Source organism: Andrographis paniculata, unplaced genomic scaffold (assembly GCF_009805555.1).
Source record: "Andrographis paniculata isolate CXL003 unplaced genomic scaffold, ASM980555v1 Contig51END, whole genome shotgun sequence".
Taxonomy (NCBI): domain Eukaryota; kingdom Viridiplantae; phylum Streptophyta; class Magnoliopsida; order Lamiales; family Acanthaceae; genus Andrographis; species Andrographis paniculata.
The window spans coordinates 4,190,620-4,210,624 of NW_026137586.1; the positions used below are offsets into that span (position 1 = coordinate 4,190,620).

At 31.5% G+C, this 20,005-nt stretch overlaps 2 protein-coding genes across 3 annotated transcripts; one reads left to right on the top strand and one right to left on the bottom strand.

Annotated features, from left to right (window-relative positions):
• Nucleotides 1-566: 566 nt before the first annotated feature.
• On the top strand, nucleotides 567-1,202 carry LOC127253536 (splicing factor 3B subunit 6-like protein). Its single transcript, XM_051278179.1, has one exon. The coding sequence runs from the start codon at nucleotides 676-678 to the stop codon at nucleotides 1,060-1,062; it is 387 nt and encodes a 128-aa protein (XP_051134136.1). The 5' UTR covers nucleotides 567-675; the 3' UTR covers nucleotides 1,063-1,202.
• Nucleotides 1,203-9,531: 8,329 nt separating this feature from the next.
• Nucleotides 9,532-12,416, bottom strand: LOC127253472 (rhodanese-like/PpiC domain-containing protein 12, chloroplastic). 2 transcript variants are annotated; one of them, XM_051278083.1, is made up of 8 exons: nucleotides 12,029-12,416; nucleotides 11,587-11,700; nucleotides 11,139-11,230; nucleotides 10,785-10,885; nucleotides 10,588-10,698; nucleotides 10,211-10,319; nucleotides 9,856-9,906; nucleotides 9,532-9,778 (listed from the first exon to the last, which is right to left on the bottom strand). In XM_051278083.1, exons 1-8 carry the CDS (start codon nucleotides 12,276-12,278, stop codon nucleotides 9,695-9,697), a joined length of 912 nt encoding a protein of 303 aa, XP_051134040.1. In that variant the 5' UTR covers nucleotides 12,279-12,416; the 3' UTR covers nucleotides 9,532-9,694. The 2 variants fall into 2 exon arrangements, with proteins under 2 accessions (XP_051134040.1, XP_051134041.1); XM_051278084.1 differs by having other exon boundaries at nucleotides 9,532-9,775; nucleotides 12,029-12,415.
• Between the last annotated feature and the right edge of the window lie 7,589 nt (nucleotides 12,417-20,005).

Below are 20,005 nucleotides of genomic sequence, written 5' to 3' on the forward strand. Positions count from 1 at the left end.
TGACAGTGACAAATTAATTAATTTTGACTTTGGTTTTGTTCAGAAATCATAAATTTTTAACATAATTTTCAATTAAATTATAACTTTAAAAATTACTTATAAAAACATTAACAGACTTCATTTTCGCAATATTTATATTTAATGGATAAAATATATTAATTTCTAATATTTAGAATACTAAACTTGATCGTGATAAATATTTTTTTTTAATTCAAATGATTTTCATATTAAAATATTATATATTTCATAATAAAAAAAATAATTTTAATAATTTAATAAAATTTATAATTATTCCCCTACATCATACGGCTCTCTTTATTATATAAAAATAGTAATATAATATGTATAATATATATATTTTTTATTTATTCAAAAATTAATAATTAATTGCAAAATATTCTTTTTTTTATATCAATTCCAAAGTGAACGAAGCCTTCCTATTTATAAATTCAGATACGAAATTAATCATCTTACTGTAAGCGTGTAACGAATACAACGTTTTCTAATGTCGCATCTATATAGTAACAGACTCCGAAATAATAAATAAATACAAATACATACTTGATATACCGAGGCTTAGAGGAAACATCTCATCAAATCCCAAATCGTTTTATTTTTTAGGGCAAAAGGTTTTAGGGTTTTCGGATCGGAGGGAGCTTCGACAAATTCGTCGCGATGGCAGCGATCAGCTTGCGCAAGGGTAACACTCGGCTCCCGCCTGAGGTGAATCGAGTGCTCTACGTGCGTAACTTGCCGTTCAATATAACGAGCGAGGAGATGTACGACATATTCGGCAAGTACGGCGCGATAAGGCAGATTCGCATCGGGACGAACAAGGACACGCGCGGCACCGCTTTTGTGGTGTATGAGGATATCTACGATGCCAAGACCGCCGTCGACCACCTGTCGGGTTTCAACGTGGCGAATAGGTATCTCATTGTTTTGTATTACCAGCAGGCGAAGATGAGCAAGAAGTTTGACCAGAAGAAGAAGGAAGACGAGATTCAGAAGTTGCAGGAGAAGTACGGGATTGGCACTCCTGCTGCTTCCAAAGATAAGTAACGTGTTTTTCGTTAACTAGTTTTAAGATCCACCAAACGAAGCTGCCTCTGCAGCTGTTGTCTCGGCATTATTTAGGCCTTCGTACTTACCAAAGTGTTTGTATAAAAAAACTCGTATTAATGGAATTTTAATCACAAATATGGATCTGAGCCGTGTTCTTGTCAGTGTTTACTTGCTTATTATTCGTGCCATTTATAACTTGCTTAAGATTAAATTAACAGAGCTAGCTTTCAGTGTCTGTCTTAAATGTGCATTTTATTTGCCTTTTCATATTCTATCTTATCTAATCAGCGAAGAGATGATAACGGTGATGAATCAGTTTGTGATGAATTATTTACATGAAGAGAGAGCTTCTGTAATGTTGTTAGGTTACATTCATGAACAACATTATGAACCTCTTGAGAAATAAGTATGTCTGTGTATATGTGTATGTCTTTATTGGGATAACACTTTATGGTTGGCTTAGGTAATAGGACATGTGGGCTGATGGTGTGAAAATACAAGACTGGCAGAAATGTGAACTTAAAATATCAAGTTATGAATGCAAATCTTGTATTGCAAGATATTTAATATTCCGTTTGTTTATTAAAATTATCAAAATAAGCATTACTGATGATGTCCCCCTTGTTCTTGGAACCAACTGTGACAATTATGCCAAAACTTTCTCTGGTTCCACCTGATGGAACAAGGGAAAGTAATAGATGGTGTGGTTCCTATTATCAAATTCCACCCAAGATATATCCTTTATATATATATATATATATATATTAAATGATGACTTCTGTTGTCATCTTCGACATCTTGGAATTTTGATATGGTCTATTCTGCCCATTCTGTTCTATGCATTGTTGCTGTTATTCTGACTGAATTTTGTAAGTAGATAGGAATAAATGTTCTTATGATCTGTTGTTGATGTTTTGAAGGAGACACCGCTCATAATTGTTTGAATTTTCAAGAACTTGAAGCTTTTCTCAATTGCTTGCATTTCATATTCAGATAGCTTTATATCAATGCTCTCGACCTCTGTGTTTACTCTTCCATTCTGGGAATTCTGTACAGGTTGGTTCCATCATGGTCTACCTGTGGTGTCTACTGTGTTAAGTTGTGAAAGTTGTATGCATAACGGTCCAGAGTTTTTATAGGAGTTTATAAAAATGGTTATGACTATTTATACGCAGAGAGTGCACAATCCCATTAACGAGTTCACTAGTAAGAACTTGTGTGTATGATCTCCTTAGATTATTAGGATGTGTGAATGTCCTATTAAAATGACTCGTTGATTCATGCAGTGATACAGAGGTTATGGGAGACAGATATATTGATATATAGCACAAAATAAATATTGTGTTACATAGAAATATGTGATGTGCAATTTTTATATTTTATTGTACTTTATAAATATATTTTTGCGCTGAAATCTATAATATATTGTACTATCATTCTATTATATATGTATTGTTAGTTTTTGACACAGTCAACATGGAAATTGCTCCGAGAGGATATTTTATGTGCCTTAACCAAATTACATTGCAAATACAAACATTACAAATACAATCGAAATATTTATAATTAAAATAAAAACAAATAACTTAATTATTCATCGAACCAAATTTTTGTTAAATTTTCTCAACCAAATTTGTTTAGGAGTTGCTGATGTATTTTTCTGTTTCGAAATCGCATTCTATTTTTTATAAATTCAATTATTCCTACATGTCCATCCGCAAAATATGATTGACTTGAATCCCTAAGATTTTTGTCCTCATTTGTTCGAATTGGGATACATTATAAAGATATGTATATCTTTTATCTTCAACGATCAGATTATGGAAAATATGATACATGTTTTTATTATCTTACCAATTAAATCAATATCTCAAATGGGTGACGGGCGTCGATAGTAGCAAATCGAGTTTACAAACTACTAAAAGCACGTTTTATATCCTTTCAAGCAGCTTTTTGACGTCTATGTGCAAATAATTGCATCTTAGGTCTTTGAGGCAGACGAATAAATTAGATAAATGTCGCACATGGAGAATATATTCCATACGTAACAAAGTTGTTTGTTACAAACATTTTTTGAAGTGAAATGTAACGTAGAGCTTTATAATTTACATTATATGAAATAAATAATACTTCCTTTGTCCCACAAAGAATGAACCCACACGGTATTTTAGGTAGTGTAGATTAGTAAATTATTAATAATGTACATTATATGAAATAAATAATACTCCCTCCGTCCCACAAAGGATGAACCCACACGGTATTTTAGGTAGTGTAGATTAGTAAATTATTAATAATGAGTTATTATATGATTTTATTATTTTTATATGAGTAGTATTATTGGTATTTTAAATATTTTTTTTGGATTATATCTCAATAAAATATATGTAATATATGAATATCAAAAATTTTATATAATACAAATAAATAAAAAATATATTTATTTATTTATAATTAACTTAAAACAAATTTTATAAAAATAAGAAGTTTTAAATATAGATAAAAATATTTGTTTATTGAAGAGAGATAAAAATAAAGGGATTTTGAGTGGTCGTACGTGTAAGAAGTTAGAAATTTAATTAAATTGATTTATATTTGTTAATTATGTTTTAAGATAATAAATTTACTAAAAATAAAAAAAGAGTAATTTTTTACTGGAGGGACAAAAAAGAAAAAGATGTCATTTGTGGCTGAACAGAGAGAGTGTGTAATAATAATGATGATGTGAAATAATAATAATAACATATATTAAAAAATATGTAAATTAAAAGTACAATAATAAAGTAATTGAAAATAAATTTGATGACAAAATAATAATAGTAATGTGATCTAACAATTATGTTCAAAGCTAATTAGTACAATAATAAATAATAATGTGATATAATAGTGGAAATTTGTTTAAAGCTATCCGTATAATAGTAAACTATGATGTGATATAGCAATACAAGTGTGATTAAACCTACCTAATACAATAATAAACTATAATGTGATCTAACAATGCAAGTGTGTTCAAAACTACTAGTACAATAATAAATAATGACATGATATAACAATGCAAAGTTTGTTTATAGCTACCTAGTATAATAAGAAATTATGATGTAATATAACAATGCAAGTGTGTTTAAAGCTACCTAGTACAATAATAATCTATGATGTGATGTAATAATGCAAGTGTGTTCAAAGCTAACTAGTACAATAATCAATAATAATGTCATATAACAATGCAAGTGTATTTAAAGCTATCTAATACAATAATAAACTATGATGTGATCTAAAAATATAAGTATGTTCAAACAAATCTAGTACAATAATAAATTATGATGTCATCTAACAATACAATTTTTAAAGCTCAATAAGAGAAAAATTGAAAATAATTGATCACTACTACAATGATAAAATAATAATAATAATAATATTGTGATGTGATATAACAATGCATTTAAAATAGTTAAATAAGACAAAATTAGATTGATTTAATTTAACAAGACATAATATATATAAATAATATTTCTTCCGTCCACTTTGAGAGTTTATATTTACTTTTTGTGTGCTGATTTTTTAATATTAATTATTATATCAAAACGTAGTATTAATCAAGGAAAAATGACAAAAAATGCTTCTATTAGTGTCTTATAATACTAATAGAAGGACGTTTATACAAATAATACTTTTAATAATAAGTACAATGAAACAAAAGGTAAATGTAAACTTATACAAATATATACTCTCTTCGTTCCATGTAATATGTCCATATTACTGTAGATATAAGATTTTAGGTAAAATATAATTAGTAGGTAGTTAAGAAATTTATTCGTGAAAATACTTATAAATATAATAAATACTACTATAGATTAAAATTAAAATAACGAAATAATTAATTAAGATTAAAAAATTATAAATTATGAAATTTAAAATATGATTAAAGTGTATAATTATATTTCAAAAAAGGAAATGACAAATTATGTGAAACGGACGAAAATGAAAAATGTGGACATTTTATATGGAACGGAGGGAGTATAACTTATAGAATGTGTAAATTTTTCTGTAAATATGCTTGCATTTTACAAATCAAAACACATCAACTTTCAAAGATCTTCAGGTTTTTAAGTTACAATATTTTCTCCAACTGCTCTACCTTCAAGTTTTAACAATAGAGCTAAACACTCAAGAATCTTCAAATTTACAAAAGCTTTTTTCATTTCAAAGTTTTACGAACATGCTTGAAAATGAAGAATGTATACAAAATTCTTTCAATCCTAATGTTTCTTAAAATTTTCAAACCTCTATTCCAAGTTTTTACGCCTCTATCATATTATTCTATTCCTCCATACTACTATTATCCTCAAAATTTTCAATCTTTTGAAGGTTCATCATATCTTTAAAACTTTCAATTATTTCAAGGTTCATTATCCTCAATCGATGAGTTTTACGCACAATATACGAATGGAAGGTATTCTTAAATTTTGCACACAAGCCAGTCAACAAGATGAAGATAATGTACAAATAATTGCTCCAACGATAGAGACCAAAATAAAGTGGACTCATGAATAAGATTTGATTCTTATTAGTAGATGACTTAACACAAGCAAAGATGCACTAATAGACATTGATAGAAAAGATATTACTTTTTGGAAAAAAATTCTCAATATTTTAATGATAACAAATTTGGAGCAGGGCTGCCAAAAAGTGAAAACCAATGCAAGAATCGTTGGATAAAGATAAATCAAACAATTTCAAAATTTGTTAAGTGCTTTCAACAAGCTAACCAACAAAGAATAAACGAAGAATCTATTGATAATGTCTTGAGTCAGAAACATCAAATATATTCTACAGATTGTAAAAAATCATTTATTTATGAACACATTTGGCGTGAATTAAAACCTGAGCCAAAATGAAATACTAGTCATCGTGGTATAAATGTTATCCATTAAGCATCTTATGATAGTGAAATTGACCCAAAGATAACTAGAATTAATAAAGATGGTGGATATTCGTCTAACTCAAATATAACAACACCACATAGTGATGGAGATGAAGAATCTCCATCAATTCGTCCTCCAAGTGTGAAAGCGTGTAAAAATAAAGACAAACGGACACTGAAGAAATATTCAAATTCACTTTCCTCCGATTACTTTGAAGAGCTACAAGCTAAAAGTAAAGAAGTTGCATCAATTCGTTCGCATGACACAACTGAAGGAAGAAAAAATTAAAAGCAACGAGCGTATTGCAAAAATAAAATTTTATCGAACACTGGTGAAGAAAGATAATTTGATGGAGTACGATATGCTTATTAAGACTAAATGGTTCGAAGAGTTGTTTTAAATATTTTTTAGATTATATGTATTTTGTTCTATATTATTCAAATCAGCTTGTATTTTATTTTATGTTAATATCTTATTATTAATTATGTATATATAATTAACTATAAACTAAATACTTTATCCGTCCCGATTATCATGTTCGCTTTACTGTAGAGACGAAAATTTAGGAGATGTATAATTAGTAAATAATTAAGAATGTATTAGTAAAAATAATTATTGTATAATAAAAATAATTATATATTAAGATTAAGATAATTAATTAGTCTAATTAAAATTAAAAAATTTAAAATAAGATTAAAGTGTATTTTTTTTAAAAAAAAATAACAAAATAAGTGGGACAAATGAGAATAAAAATGTAGACATGGAGTGGGACGAAAAAAGTATAATTTATTGTTTAATATAATTTATATTATTTAATTGTGTTAAAATTTATAATTATATTTTATTCAATAAATTAAATTATTTTTATTAATATTGATTTTTTTTAATAATATTTGTACTTATATATTTAAAATTTAAAGTGATAAAAACATTCTAATATTGGTATCATTTTATAGAATACAAAATTTTATGAATTATAAAAATATTTTATAAAATTTAAATATAATAAAAAAAATTAATATAATTTTTTTTTAAAAAAAAACTATTTTATATGCACAAGTTACAATATGATATGTTAAATGGTACACATGACATAAAAAAAGTTGAAATCTCACAAGACGTTCTACCAGCGTCACTCTATCGAATATCTCATTTTTTGTTTTTAAAATAACGACGTAACACGGATCTTCAATGGAGATTCCTACGTTGCGGGTGATCTAAGGGTGTTTTTAGACAATTAACTATTAGCTGGTTTGGTTTGATCAGCTAAATATATTAATTATTTGTGCTAAAATATTTGGTATCAATTGTTTGGTAATGCAAATTAAGGATTTTAGTTTGTAGGATTTTTTTAGAATTTTTGTTATTGAGAATCATGAAAATATTATTAAGATATTATTTTTGTTATTTTTTAGATGTTTTGTGAAAAAATATAAAATGATATTTCATTTGTCTTATTTGTGTCATTAAAGAATATGTTTATTCCTTTTAGGAAAAAATTATACTATTCTCTTCCATGTTAAATTCCTAAAAAAGTAGCACACTATTAAAATTAGCTAGGGTAAATCATACTCTATCCGTCTCCCTCTAAAAGTCACATTTACATTTTGCGTCATTGTACTTAATATTAAAAATATTTTTATATATTTGTATAATCTTTTTTACAAATATCATTCTATTAGTATTATAAGACACTAATTGAATTAGTTTTGCAAGTTTTTCTTAATTTTGTACTACGTTTTGATATAATAATTAATATTCAAATATCAACATGCAAAAAAATAAATGAAATCTTTAAAGCCGGACGGAGGTAGTATTACTTTCTATTTTTTCTTTAACTTTTTTTTTTTTTTAATTTTTACTTCTTTATTAAAAAATACCCATTATATTAAAATTTATGTCCAAATCAAATATACATAGTTTTTTGCAATTGAGAGAGTCTATTTTTTTTTAATTGAAATATGAGTATTTTTAATTGAAAATTATATATAATGTAAAATAAATAAATAAATTATACATATATTTATTTTTATTATGTTAAATTTTAATTAATTTATTATTTCATTAAATTTATAATTTTTTAAATAAATTTATCTATTTTAATATAAAATATACTCCATTCGTCTAACTCTAAAATGGTCATTTGGAATTTTGTAATAGATTAAAAAGTAATACTCCCTCTATCTTAATTCAAAATACTATTTTTATCATTTTGGTCCGTTCAACTTCAAATATCCATTTCCTATCTTAAAAAAAAGTTAACCATACGACTAATACCAAAATACCATTTAACTTTTACTTAAATTATTTTTTACAAGGACAAAAATGTTAAAATCTCTTACACACTTTTAATAACTAATAAATAATAAAAATAATAAATAATAAAATAATAAATGAATACTTTTGACTGGGAGAAAAATAGTAAAAAATTATTTTGAATTGTGATGGAGAAAATAGGTGATAAAAATTATATAAAGATAAATTAATAATATTAATGGTTTTATTTTAATTTTAACAAATTTTAAATATTTTATAAATAAAATAATAAACATGAAAAATTAATTATTTTAAATTATAAAAATAAATCCATTACTTATTAAAAATATTAAAAAATTAATAAATAATGTAATAAAAAATATATAAATAATCTATATAAGTAAGTTACTGGATAATTATATTTTAAAAAATAGAATCAAAATACTAATGTTGAATGCTGGAATAAATAGAATCAAAATACTAATGTTAAATGCTGGAATATGCTCAGCTCAACATAAAATGTCCATTTTTCTATTATCATTTGTTTCACATAATTTGTTATTATATTTTTTAATAATATAATTATACATTTTAATCGCATTTTAAATTTTATAATTTTCTAAATCTTAATTAAACTATTTAATTATTTTAATATTTTCAATCAATAATTATTTTTGTTATACCCTGTTTGTTATTAAATAAACTAAAAATCGATAAATCCTCAAATACTCTTTAAAAATATTTTTAGATTGTAAGGGCCACCTAATAAGAAATGTGTGGTATTTTGATATTTTTTGGTGAAATAATAAGATGGTGTTTACCCATATGTGTATTATCTTTGGATGTTTAAAATGACATCATGTATTTATGATTAGTGGATGCGGAGAGTATTATTACATTGCTGAGTCATCTATGGTGTCTAATAGGTTGTATTGATTACTTATTTATTTATTATTATTTTTTTTTATGACGCAGAATTTGCCATCGCTATCTGAAAGTATATACCGAATAAATATCCGATCGAACCTAATATCCAAGTCACCACGTGTGTGACCTTAAACATGAGGGTTTGAACAATGTATTTGCTTGTGGATTTTAATTTTTGAGATTGAATTTTTAAATAGTAAAAAATTGAATTTTAATACTAGTTAATTGATTTGATATAAATAGAAATTGAGGTGATATTTTGAATGTAAAAAACAATTGCAGTTTTGATTTAATATTTTTGAAAATAAAAATAAAAATAAAATAATAAAAACTTGTAGTAAAATCCAAAAAAGACACAAGTAAGTTTCTCTGAAGGCCATCATCCTAAACGTCATTAGCAGCCAATGCTCCACAAATATACAAGCTAAGGAGAAATGAGAATTTGAATTTCAAGCAATACTAATTTCATCCAATCCAATGATGGATGATAGGATAATAAAACACACAAGAAAGTGAAAACAACAAAGTCAGTAAGTCGGGATTGAAGGATCCGCTTTAACAGCATATTGATGAATTCCTCCATCAATGTTGAAAACTTTCCTGAAACCCTGCTGACCACACACGCATTCCAAATTCAGTTCTAATACGTACATACATACATTGTTCATGAAAGCACACTCGGCCTTACCTGTGACTGCAACCACTGGGCCACTTGCATCGACCGCATACCATGGTGGCACTGCATCAAACACCACAGACGACGTATCAGTTTGGTTAGGGAATAAGATATAACAGACAAGACTCCAGAAAAAGGAGCATACAAAACATAATGCGCAACTGCAATCGACAAACTAGAGCTAACATACATATCCATAAGAAACTGTTCCTGTTCAAGCTGCGAAAACAAATAACCTTTTGGTAGCTCACACATTAACTAATGTGTAAAGGAGTGACGAAAAAGGGCAAGACCAACTGTTCTTAAGGAGAACCAAACAAAATAAAGTAAGTCCTGCTATATATACCGCCCAATTCAGATTACATACCAGAACATATGTATCTTTCTCTGGATCAAACTTCTGTGCGATTTCAGGTCCCCAGTTTGCAAACTGCCTAAGCGGAAGAACTTTGAAACCGGGCAATGAAGCTTGTGCCCTGTAGTAAACAGTAATGCTAATGACCGACTTTGCAATAATAATTAATCAGGGGTTTGCAAATAATCGACAGTCATCTGTAATAAAGTGACAAGCTTATGCCTCAGGTCATCTCAAATCAGAATTAGGACATGGATGGGCACCGGCATATGAGCATATTTTTAGATAACTTGCATATGTAGACGTTTATCTGGTTCTCATCGAGTAATTCTACGTGCGCAACGAATTTCTGTAATTATAGGATACTAGACAGTCAAGTATGTACATACACTTCATCAGGTTCCCTAACATCAATCAGTTGCGCCTCTTCGACAAAAGATGGATCTTGCAAATTCTCATGAAGCTCAATTGGTTGAATTTGTTGAAGAACAGATTCCTCTCTGTGTGTACCCAAAGGAAAGAAATCAAGAAATGATTATTATACACTCGCAAAGGGCATATGCTTCAATTTCATTCCAAATTATACCTTTCAGACAGAACTTGCAACAAGTGCCACCCGAAGTTTGTCTTGCAACTCACAATTTTATTTAGGGGAGCATTGAACGCGGCATCTTCAAATTCGGGCACCTGTTGTGGTCACCATGAAGATACTTCTTTCACAAAAGCAAATTGGACGAAAAATGTTAGAAGCAATGCAAATTCCTAAGTTCAATTTTCAAATGCCAAAGCGTCAGAAATAACAACAAATTCATCATATACACCCATCAGAAAATCGACCAATTTTGTTTAACATTAGTCTTAAATGTAAGAAGATTACTTTTCTAAGCTGGAAAAGATGCTCGAGATACAGATGAACAAGAACAAGAACAAGAACGCATACCATCTGTCCCTTTTTCACCCAACCAAGCATCCCACCTTCCTCTTTCGATGGACAGATCGAGTATTCAACAGCCAAATCACTCAAATCCTCACCTAAACACAACAAGTAATTCTTTGTCAACAGAGTTCGTAGAGTAAACTAACACACTTTTCTTTATAAAACTAACTTTAACCGAAAATAAAGGCAAATCAACTGAACTATTTGTAAGGAAACGCTTGATTTCCTTCATCTCTAAAACTTCTCAGTCCATCAATCCCTTGAAAAACAATATATTTATACAATGCCTAAACTATTATGTCTTATATTTATCGATTGTGAAAACTACATTTGTGAATATTGGCGAAACACATAAATACCAAAAATCCAGCAATTCTACGAATCCCCGGGCTCCTATATTCTTCTGTATTAGCATCTAATCATCAGCACGCAGACAATGAAGGAAGCTAACCTTGAGCAGCTCTTCTCTGCAACTCAAGCAAAAGTTTCTGATCATCTTCTTTTACAAGCAAATGCTGCACTAATATTTCTCTGCCACCCGAGTTGCTTCCGGAGCTAAATGAGGCTGAAGAACATTAAATATTTTTACCCCAATTTAGTTCAATCAAACTCAAAGTTCAGCTACAAGATTACATGGATACAATACTGATCTAATACGATGCTAAAATTATGCCTAAGCACCACATAAGTAGGAAAGTTAAATCTCAAGACGCAATAAATTTGTTCAAAACAGGTTTAGCATATTTTAGTGGATGAAACTAAACCCTAGAAAATAATCAGGTACGGATCCGATTACAATTACCACCATAGAAACAAAAGCAGTATGAACCATTTTCGGGGTATGAAGAAAGAAGAGAGGTTTCTGATAGGATAGGAGATTAATATAAACAAACCTGTAGCCCTGGGGATGCAAGGATGACCGGTCATCCCCGAAACTCGATCGAATCTGGAGCTAAAATTATAACAGATACGGCGATTGAGGAGCAAAGAATGCGGGGCACTGATTTGGGAAGGACGATGAGGCCTTGGCAGTAGTGAAGAGGAAAAGCACCTACGAACTTTGGGGGCGGGGATAAGAGCATAGAGGGGGGACGGAGAAGCCAACAAACGAGGGGGAAGGCAGTTGGAGGAAGATCTTAACATTTCTAGGCTGCTTCCTTACAAGAAAATTTTCCGGCGGGTTTGCTGGTTGCACTCTAAAACGGCGGAAGATAGCGACGATGATGATTGATGACTTGAACGTTCGTTCGTTCGTTCGGTTTGATTCTTTGATTCCAGGTATAAACATTTTAGAACTGTTTTTCAACTTGTCCAGGGTTGGACAGGCCCATTTTAACTCGAGATTAAGATTAAGTCTGTTTTTTAGCAGAACAATTTAAAATCGGACCGGGTCCGAATCCGGCCTATCTCAGCTCCAAAACGATCGAAATCGGCCCAGACCAGAAAATCCACATTAAATAATCTTTTATTAAACTTTTAAAAGAAATACACAATTGAAGTTAAATTTCTCTGCCTATTATTTAGTTCAGATTCACTTTTTATTTATAAACCCTTTCTCCGAATTCTTTTATTTACCATTTTTCATTCTTCTACCTCCCTATCATCAATTTTTTTTTTCTCTTTCCCTTTTTTGTTTTTTTACGCGCAAAATTCTCCTATATTTGTTGAGCCATTTCCTGTAAGCCAGAAGCAAGTTTCATTTCTCTTCCCTTCATCCACTGTCCGGCCGGTTCTCTATTATCTTTTTGTGTGATTTTGTTTGAAAACTCCCAAGGGCAGTCACCGGCTCCGGTTCTCTGTCATCGGAGGTCGCACGATTCCATCGGAGAACTCCCGAGAGCTGTCACCAGCGATCTCCAAATTGACACCACTCTCCGGTTGGCCCGGGTGCACGGTCGCCATCCTTGGATCGTCCTCTGCAGTGATCGGTCGTCTCTGTTCTCCGGTGAAATTTGAATCAAATATTTGCAAGGTTTGTATTCGTATATGTAGCATTTAGGTTATTAAGGAAATTGTTATTTTGGGGAAAATATTTGGGTACTTCTTGGGTGATTTTTTTTTTTTTTTTGGATGACGTAGGAACCCGCAGCCGTTATTTGTTTTCTTGGGTGATTTTGATAATGAATTCTATTGTTATTGGGTATTTATGTTGCTATTTTGAGAAGTATGTCGTAATTTTTATTTTGTGAATTGGGTAATTTGTTGCTATTGGGATTAGTACATACTATAATTTCATAAGAACATATAATTTTAGTGTATTCTATGTAAGATTGTTGAATCTCTTATATGACTTAACATCACTTAACATAGTTAATACATCAATTGGATTGATAGGTTCCGATGGACATAGAGCAAAGTGGTCCGAAATTATTAATCATTTTGACTTTTTTTGCATCTATTTTTGTACCGCAAACCATCCACTATAATTTGGAGCCCGGGTTAATTCTCCTTGATTTTTTAACCTTTCTGCTAATTTAAAGAAATATTAGATTTAATCATAGATAGGTAAGTCAACAATTCTAAAATTTCATATGATCCCGTTACCTTACACAATAAAAATATAATTTTTTAAAAACAATAAAATCTAAAATTCATGCCAAGAAAAACAGACAGCTTTCTTTTTCAACAGAGCATCTGCACAACTTTTTGATTTGCTAATTATAATAAATTGAAAATATCTCAATATAATATGGATTTCCACAATATTTTATTTTTTTGGGTGATGTTTGAAATTTTTTCTAACTACAACTATTGATATGTTGAATCACTAGTATTATCACAGTGTATGTTTATAGAACATGTTGTTAATAAGGTAAATATATGATGCAATGTAAATCTGATGATACAGTGGATTATCTTAAATGTTATCTTCATTCACGGTGGACAGAAATTTATCAAAATGTGCATCATTTTGTTCCACCTTATTCCATGCTACGATTTCACCGCTATATTTTTTTTTCGATCGACATCAGTGAAGAGCACAGAGCTCTCTGTTTTTTTGGGTGTGAAATGATTTATTTTGGATAATGATCACGAGCTTAGTACATAAATTTTCATTTCAATACATGCATTTCCTTAATTGTTTTTTCCAAATTATTGATTGTCTTATTAATTACATAAAATAAATTACATATAATACCCATTCACACAATATCATCCATTAATCTATCTGCCCATCCAACCTCCTCAGTACATTCAAGTCTGTCCTGAATATTACAATCAAGAGAATATCCGTACCTCTTTTAGTTTTGTTCAAATGATAATTCCTTCATTCTTGCCAATCGAGGATACAACATTTCTTTGCAGTCTTTGTCTTGTAATTCTTCAATGGTAATATAGATGGTAAGCTTATCATTGTCTTCGTTTCCCATATAATAAACCATTAATGATAATTAACTTTCAAACTAGGGGATAATTGAGACGTCATTCAACCTTTAATATGGAAAACTATTTATCATTTGATGCAAAAATTCAAACACCATAATCCATCTTAAATGACCGAATTATTTATTTTATTTTATTTTATTTTAATTTTGCTTCTCCTTCTTGGCCTTATGTTTTAGTCTGCATCACACTTGGATTGAAAACTCATAGAACGTTGAGAATTATAATTTAATCACTAGATCTATAATATAGAATACATGTTTTCATATAATTTTGTGTATATAAAAAGAATAATTAGTAATTTTGGCGCCCAACTATATTTCAATAAGAAAAATTCAGGTAGGATTTGCTATGCTATTTGTGGTTTGTGCCAATTTGACTTATCCATATACTTTGAGGGCCAAATCAAATTTTGTAAAGGAATCCACATATAGGTAAAATATAAATAGTAACTTTATGTTGTGCAGCTAAGGTCATATGCGGCACCGAAATGTTATTGAATTAACATTGAATGCTAATTTTACTAAGTTGTTACTTTTCAGTCCGAAAATTTCCCTTTGAACAAAACAAACTTATCACACATAATGAACAAATTCAAAGATAGACACAACACCGAGCTAAGAATATTATATATTCCACTCTGATGTAACAAAGCTTATACAACATTCTTTTATACACTGAAATCCAAAAAACTCCTCAACTGAATCTACCAAAGTGTGACACCTGCTGGCATGCTGGTCCTAGACAAGTCTAACAAACTTGAATAAAAGATTCTACGAGATTATGTCACATGGAAGATGTGGGCACTGCTATAGATACATATATACAATTCTAATGTATGCTGGAATATTCTATGTAATATCAACATTGCTTAACACTCCCCCCTCAAGGGGAACTAGGGATGTAGATCTCAAGGTCAACTTCACAAGCGTGGATTGAAAACTAGCTGCTGGGAGAGGCTTTGTAAAGGCATCAACAAGTTGCTGAAGAGATGGAATGTGGATAGATGTAATAAGTCCAGCTTGAAAGTAACCGCGGACAAAGTGACAATCAATATCCACATGCTTGGTACACTCATGATGGACAAGATTTTGCACCATATAAATTTTCGATTGATTGTCACAACAAAGAAAAATTGAAAGAGGCACCTGATTGTGTAAGTCACTAAGGAGATACGTAATCCAAAGAAGTTCAGATACAATGCTGGAAAGAGCTCTGTATTCTGCCTCAGCAGATGAGTGAGAAATAGTGGACTATTTTTTTGTTTTCCAAGAAATCAAACATGAACCAAAGAAGAGATAATATAATGTAAGAGATTTGTGAGTATCCAAACAGGATCCCCAATCAGCATCAGAGAAGGCGGTCAAGCAAAAGGTACTTTTTGATGGAAAAAGTAGCTGCAGATCCTTAGTGCCGCTAAGATATCTAAGAACACATTTAGCTGCTTTCCAATGCAGTGTTGTGGGAGAAGCCATAAACTTAGATAATTTCTGTACAACATAACAAATATCCGGCCTAGTCATGTTGCAAAAGGAGTAGTACAAATGGCTGCCTCTTGCAAGCCACACTCATGTAAGATATCTTTAATGAACTTAGATTGAGAGACAACAAGCCTAGAGAGAGTGTACTCAATCTGAATGCCAAGGAAGAGGTCCACCTGTCCTAGATTCTTAATGGTGTACTCCTGATGCAGAAATTCTTTGACTTCAGCTATATGAGACAGGTTAGGCCCAGTAAGAAAAATATCATCCATATAGGTAAGTAAGCTGGTGAGACAGTGGTCACGGTCAAGAGTGAAAAGACAATGATCATTTTTGGATTGAGTGAAGCCATATTCAATAATTTTGGCAGTAAATTGCTTATACCACTAGCGAGGGGCCTGTTTGAGGCCATAGAGAGATTTCTTAAGTCAACATACTTTACCAGCAGGGATCTTGCTTCCTTGTGGTGGCAACATGTAAATTTCTTCATCAAGGTAACCATGGAGAAATGCATTGTTCACATCAAGTTGATGAACCTCCCAATTTTATAGAGGCCATGGCAATTAGAATTCGAACAATAATAACCTTTGCCACTGGAGCAAAAAACCCCTTAAAATCTTTTCTTGGAATTTGCAAAAATACCCTTTGGCAACCAACCTCGATTTGAATCTTTGGATGCTGCCATCTGAATTTCTTTTAATTCTATATACCTATTTGCAAGAAATAGGGCGGGCACCTGTAGGTAAGGTGGTAACTTCCCAAGTGGCATTCCTTTCCAGTGCCTCAAATTCTTCTTCCATAGCAGTTCTCCAAGCGACATCTTTATGGGCCTAGACATAGCAGGTTAGTTCATACATATTAACAATAGAGATACTATGCCAAACAAAATGAGATGATGAATCAGAGTGAGTGTTGGAGGTATGGATAGGGCAAATGTAATCTTTCATCCAAATAGGGTTTTTGATTTATCTCATTGGCCTAGCAGAGAAAGAAGGAGAAATGGCGGAGGAAATAGAGGAGGTAAGTGCCATAGGATCAGATGTAGGGGAAAAAGGATGGTAAGTCCATGTTGGTTGAGGAAATAGGATGGGAAGTGTTGTAAGAGGAAGAGGGACTTGAACTGAGATGATTAGGTGAAGAACTTGGTGGGATAAAGTTCTGATCTTTTGGGCTAAGGTTTGGAGTGCTGGTTAGGAAAAAAAGTGCATGAGCAGGAGAAATATCTGATGAGGTAAGGGAAGTTGGATAGGTAGGGATGAATGTAGGAATGGATGGAGACATGTCAGAGGACTGACTGGCAGATCATATCTCCGGTTCGGCTCTGTAGGGAAACACATGTTCATAGAACTCAATCCCTAGCAATAAGGCATGTTTTGTTCTCAATGTCAAAAATTTTGTACCCTTTTTGACCAGATGGGAAGAGAAACACACATTTGTAGGCTCTTGGATCAAGTTTGTTCTTGTTGGCTTGGTGTTGACTCTATAGCACAGACAACCAAACACTTTAAGGTTGGTTAGATAAGGTTTTATAGAAAACAGTCTTTCATATGGTGTACACCAAACTAGGATAGATGATGGTAATCTATTAAGGATGTAGGTAGCATGAAGAAGGGCATCAACATAAAATCTAGAGGGTAAATTGGCTTGGAACAAGAGTGCCCTAGTAAGTTGCAAGAGATGTTTTTGTTTTATCTCAGCACACCCATTATGTTGTGGGTTGTAGGGACATGAATGGTGAGGTTCAACCCAAAACCTATGGTATAAAAGTTTACACTGTTGGTTTAAGAACTCAGAGCCATTATCTATTTTAACTTTCTTGACAGAGTTATGGAATTGAGTTTGAGTAAAAGTTAAAAAGGCTTCAATGAGGTGAAAGATTTTTTGTTTGTTTGGTAAGAGATATGTCCAGGTAGCTCTGGAATAATCATACAAAATAGTAAAAAAGTAATGACACCCACTCATAGTAGCTGTTTTGTAAAGGCCCCACAAATCCATATGCAAAAGTTCAAAAATAGCTTGAGCTTGAGAACTGCTTTTATTAAAAGGTAATCTAGACTGTTTTGCTTTGTGGCATACATCACGAGAAATATTTTTCAAATAAAGAGATATAGATAAATGCTCTAAGGTGACATCAGAGGGATGACCAAGATTTCTGTGCCAAATGAGGGCTTCATCCGAGGATTTGACTTCAGATGTCCAAGTGTTGGAGTACTGAGGTTGGCAGTTTAGGATGTAAAGGTTCTGTTCTTACTTCCCAGTGGCCAGAATAAAGTTAGAGCTCAGGTCTTGAATGATACAAGTAGCAGATGTAAAGGTGAGTTTATAGGCAGAGTTTTTTTAGCAAGGTACTACAGATAATAGATTGAACTTAAGCCAGGCAAGTAAACATGTTGTAACATAATGTGAGAATTTATGGTTATAGGTCCTACAGAAGAAGCAGTGAGGGAGATCCATCTAGAAGGAAAATCTTTGGTTTGATGGTTACTAGTTTCAGGTTATCAAAGAGTTCATCATTTATGCATATATGGCAAGTAGCACTACTGTCAATAAGCCAAGAAGAACTATCCATTTGTACAGAACCAATAAAGGTAGTCTTACCTGAGAACTCGATGGCTGAGTTAGCAAATCCGATTAGAGATTCAGAGGTGTTTTGCATCAGTAGTTTTTTCACCTCAGTTTTCAGTGAGCACTGATGTCCAGATTTCCTTTAAATGGCTCTTTAAATTTGCGGTCTCCAAGCTTTATTTCTGCCGCAGCATTTATGTGTCCTCCTCTCTTGTCCATCAATTCTTTATATCAAGCAGGAATCCTATGCAGTTTGAAACAGGTATCCTTAGCATGGCCTTTTCTTTTGCAGTGTTCACAAATCCAATTTTTTGGTCCATCTTCTTATCAAAAAATTTCCTGCTTTGAAGTTTCTTGTTATCCACCATAAAGATATTATGCTCAGCTGAAATGTGAATCTCCTTTTGCTTCTCCACTTGGCTAAGCATTGCATATGCTTTACTCATGTTGGGTAGAGGATCCATCACATCCCCTTGAGACCTCATAGTTGTCATTCAGTCCAGTGAAGAATTGAATGAGCAAGTCCCTATCATATTTTTTTGAGATCTTCTGACTATGATCACAAGTACACTTAAGGGGAGGATCCACAATAAATAGTTCTTCCCATAGCTCCTGCAGCTTTGTGACATATGCTGCAATGGAATCATCTCATTGCTTTAACTAGCTAATGGATCTTTTAAGTTGTTAAATAAAAGATCCATTTGATTGGCTATATTTTTCTTTCAAGTTGTCCAATAAGCTTTTCGCAGTAGGAAAGAAAATAAAAGCACCTTGCAATTCTAGTGTGATTGAGTTTATGATCCAAGCCCTTACAAGAGCATCCACCTCAATCCACGCATCATATTCTGGAGATCCTTCCACTGGCTTGAGCTGTTTGCCAGTAATGAAACCACTTTTTCCTTTAGCAAGATGTTCATTTCACAATCTATGACTCAAGTAAAAATAGTTGTTGTCGCTAAGAGGCACATTGGATAGCGACAAGTTAGGTTGATCACCACTTCCGAGAACCAAAGCTTTAGGCAGGGGAATAGATTGAATAGCAATATCTTGAGCGGGAATTTTTGCAGCTGCCTGAGATGCTGCATGAGGGGTTGACTGAGAGGTGACGTCATTATCACTGGTGGAGGAATTGAAATCCATTTACTCAACACAGAAACAATTCCCAGCTATCAATTTAGCTCTGATACCATGAACAAAACAATTTTATCACACAGAATGAACAAATTCAAAGATAGGCACAACACCGAGTTAAGAATATTATATATTTCACTCTGATCTAACAAAGCTTATACAACATTCTTTTATACACTGAAATCCAACAAACTCCTCAACTGAATCTACCAAAGAGTGACCCCTGGCATGCTGGTCCCAAGCAAGTCTACAAACTTGAATAAAAGATTCTATGAGGTTATGCCATATGGAAGACCTGGGCACTGCTAC